At 40.2% G+C, this 4,265-nt stretch overlaps 1 protein-coding gene across 1 annotated transcript; it reads left to right on the forward strand.

The window, feature by feature from the left end:
* The first annotated feature begins 1,362 nt into the window (after positions 1-1,362).
* On the forward strand, positions 1,363-1,932 carry LOC107879044. Its single transcript, XM_016726174.1, has one exon. The coding sequence runs from the start codon at positions 1,363-1,365 to the stop codon at positions 1,930-1,932; it is 570 nt and encodes a 189-aa protein (XP_016581660.1).
* The last annotated feature ends 2,333 nt before the right edge of the window (positions 1,933-4,265 follow it).

The raw sequence follows: 4,265 nt of genomic DNA on the forward strand, positions 1-4,265 counted from the left end.
TTGTCTGTTAACTTATACCCATCAATCATAGTACTATCATTTAGTCTTTTATAATTTATTACCCTTCTAACTTTTCTATCTTCACTGTCTGTAATTTATGTCGGTTAATTTATTGCTGGCTGTTTGTTTTGTGTATTGGTATCTGGCATTTGTTGTTCTTGAATTTTCTATTGTATTTGGTGCTTTAAGTGTGCCGTCAATAGGTTTTTGCTATTTTTATCCTTCGTTTTACTTTTGTTGAGTAGTGGCTGAGGCGATAAATGGTGGAATAGGGTCACGTCCTAGGGTGCTGGGTGTGAGGTCGGGGGCTGGTGTTGGGCTAGGTTTATCATGTGGAGGGAGAGGTAGTAAGGAAGGGGATAAAAATATCGATAGATTTAGGGTAGGGTCATGGAATATAGGGACCCTACAAGGGAGGTTGATAGAACTAGTTAAGATTCTTAGGAAGAGAAGGATTAATATTGTGTGTGTTCAAGAGATCAATTGGGTAGGTTCTAAGGCTAGGGTTGTAGATGGGTACAAGTTGTGGTACTCAAGTAGTGATAGGCGCAGGAATGGTGTAGGTATCTTAGTGGACGGAGAGCTTAGGGGGCAGGTAGTGGAGGTTAATAGGGTTTGTGATAGGGTGATGACTATCAAGTTGGTCTTTGAGGGTTTTACTTTGAACATCTATAGTGCGTATGCGCCACAGGTGGGTCTGGATAAGGAGGAGAAAAAAAGTTTTTGGGAGGTTTTGGATGAGGTGGTTAGAAGCATGCCTAGTTTGGAGAAGATTTTCTTAGGAGGGGATTTTAATGGGCATATTGGTTCTTTGCTGTTAGGGTATGATGATGTTTATAGAGGTTTTGGATTTGGGGTTAGGAATGATGAGGGATCTGCACTTTTTGAGTTTGCGAGGGCCTTTGGGTTGGTGGTAGTAAATTCCAGTTTTCCGAAAAAGAAGGAGCATCTTGTTACTTTCTGTAGTAGGTTAGCCAAGACTCAGATTGACTTTTTGCTGCTTAGGAAGGGGGATAGAGCTTTGTCTAGGTATTGTAAGGTGATCTTGAGTGAGAATCTTGCGACCCAACATAGACTGCTGGTGATGGACTTGGCTATCAAGAAGGCAAGAAGAGGCGGGGTAGGAAGGTTCCACCTAGAATTAGGTGGGGCGGCCTGACTTTAGTTAGTGTGTTAGAGATAGGGGCAAAGTTAGAGAGGATGGGGGTGTGGGAGTATAGAGAGGACATGGATAATATATGGAATAAGGTTGCTGGGTGCATCAAGGAGTCTGCCAGAGAGGTGTTGGGCATTTTGAGGGGCTGGTCTGGCCGGTATCGAGGGGATTAGTAGTGGAATAAAGATGTCTAGAAGAAGGTAGAGATGAAAAAGGTGGCTTATGCTAAGTTGGTGGAGATCAAGGATGAAGAGATGAAGCGAGTGAGCAGGGAAGAGTACAAGTTAGCAAAGAAGGAGGCTAAGTTAGACATTACGGCTGCTAAGTCAGCAGCTTTTGAGAGTTTGTATAAGGAGTTAGAGGAGAAAGGCGGGGAAAAAAGGTTATTTAGGCTTGCGAAGGTTAGGGAATGGAAGTGGTGGGATCTGGATCAGGTGAAGTGTATTAAGGGGGAGGATGGCAGAGTATTGGTTAACGACGCCCTCATTAAGAAAAAATGGCAGTCGTATTTTCATAGGCTCTTGAATGAGGAGAGAGACAGAGAAGTTGTGTTAGGGGAGTTGGAGCACTTCATAGAGTGTCACAATTTTGGCTATTTTCAGTGTTTTAAGGTAGAGGAGGTCAGTGACGCCATTAGCAAGATACGAAGAGGCAGGGCGACGAGGCCCGACGAGATCCCGGTTAATTTTTGGAAGTTTTCTAGCGGGGCAGGGTTGAGGTGGCTGAACAACTTATTTAACAACATTTTGAAGATTTCTAGGATGCCCAAGGAGTAGAGATGGAGCACAATGATTCCTTTGTATAAAAATAAGAGGGACATTCAGAGCTATAATAACTACCAGGGTATTAAGTTGTTGAGTCACACGATAAAGATTTAGGAGAGGGTGGTGGAGCGGAGGTTGAGTAAGATTATGTTTATTTTAGAGAATCAATTTGGATTTATACCTGGTCGCTCCATGACTGAGGCAATTCACCTAGTGCGGAGACTGATAGAGCAATATAGAGATAGGAAGAGAGATCTGCACATGGTGTTTATTGACTTAGAAAAGGCATATGACAAGGTCCCTAGGGAGGTTCTGTGGAGAAGCTTGGAGGCGAGGGGGTCCCTGTGGTATACAGCAGAGTGATTAGGGACATGTATGAAGGGGCAAAGACTTGGGTAAGGATAGTGGGAGGGGATTCCGAGTATTTTTTGGTCTTGACAGGATTGCACCAGGGATCAACTCTTAGTCTTTTTTTATTCGCCTTGGTGATGGATGTGTTGACGCGGAGTATACAAGGGGAGGTGCCTTGGTGTATACTTTTTGTGGATGATGTAGTTTTAATTGAGGAGTCGCGACAAGGTGTTAATAATAAGCTGGAGGTTTGTAGACAAACCCTAGAGTCTAAAGGTTTTTGATTGAGTAGGACCAAGACGGAGTACTTGGAGTGCAAATTTAGTGACTCGAGGCAAGAGGAGGAGATGGTAGTGAAGTTGGAGTCCCGATCAGTTTGTAAGAGGGATAGTTTTAAGTATCTTGGGTCTATGATCCAGGGGAATGGAGAGATAGATGAGGATGACTCTCATTGTATTGAGGCAGGTTGGATAAAATGGAGGCTCACTTTGGGAATTCAAGGTGTCCCCTAAGATAAAAGGCAAATTCTATAGAGTCGCAGTCCGACCAGCTATGTTATATAGAGTGGAGTGTTGGCCGGTTAAGAACTCTCATATCCAAAAGTTGACGGCGGTGGAAATGAGAATGTTACGTTGGATGTGTGGATTTTCAAGAGATGATAGGGTTAGAAATGAGATTATTCGGAATAAGGTAGGTGTGGTATCGGTGGAGGATAAAATGCGAGAAGTGAGGTTGAGATGGTTTAGTCATGTGATGAGGAGGGCCACGGATGCTCCGGTTCGTAGGTGTGAGAGGTTGGCCTTGGATGGCTTCAGTGGGATAGAGGTAGACCAAAGAAATATTGGAGGATAATGATTAAATATGACATAGAGTAGTTACAACTGACTGAGGACATAACCCTAGATAGGAAGATATAGAGGAAAAACATTAGGATAGAGGGCTAAGTTGTGTGGGCGAGTAGGCAGTAGTTAGGATGGCTTTGGTTCTGGTAAAGTTCAATATTTTTGGGGATATCATGCATATGTTATTTTATTATGTCCCATGCCTTTTTTTGTATATTATCCTTTTCCTGTGTCGGGGGTCTATCAGAAACAACCTCTCTACTTCTTTAGAGGTAGTGGTATGGACTGCGTACATTCTACCCTCCCTAGACCCCATGAAGTAGGAATATACTGGGGTTGTTGTTGTTATTGTCTAGCTTTTCTTCATACTATTTCACTATGATTTCTTACTATAAAAGTTGTTGATCTATGTCTTGACTTGGATCTTCTTATTATTCCTAATTCTAATAGTTCTTTTATATGTACTTCAAAATTTTTAAGATCTTTATTTGTAGCTTCTATAGATGCTATTTTTATAGTATATTCTACATTGATTATTTCTAATTTGCGGGTAATTTGATTAAAGTCCCAATGTTGCATGGGTTTTTCTCTAATTATTTCTAGTTTGTCTAGGTTTGTATTATTTTATATAGGTCTTTTTGATCTTTTATTACTCCTATCTGTTGTATACCTTTCTTAAAATTGTATAATTCTGTATCTATTTCTATTAGAGTGTAATCTTTTTGTAATTCTTCTATTATTAGTAAATCTTGCAATTCTTCATACATTGTTATCTTTTTATTGTTATTACATGTATAATTTTCTCCCTTATCACATTCTAGTGATTTTTTGAATTTTATCTGATTATCTGAGCCTTCTGTCTGATTATTTGAGCCTTCTTCTGACTTATCCTTAAGAAAGCGATATTTAGTCAGCATAGGTTGAGCCTATACTGGTGAATGGGTAATATTATCTATGGTCACAAAACATCTTTCATTATTTTGTATCATAAAATCTAATCCTAACACAAAATTTGTTCTTGTGTTTAAGTCTCTAACTAGTATTCCATTGAGGCTATATGATGGTTGATAGAATTTTTCACAAGTATTTATAAAACTTACTATTGTTGTTGGTATATATTCTGTGTAAATGTTATGGGTTTCATCCATTTGC

The sequence above is a fragment of the Capsicum annuum genome, chromosome 8 (assembly GCF_002878395.1).
Source record: "Capsicum annuum cultivar UCD-10X-F1 chromosome 8, UCD10Xv1.1, whole genome shotgun sequence".
Lineage (NCBI taxonomy): Eukaryota > Viridiplantae > Streptophyta > Magnoliopsida > Solanales > Solanaceae > Capsicum > Capsicum annuum.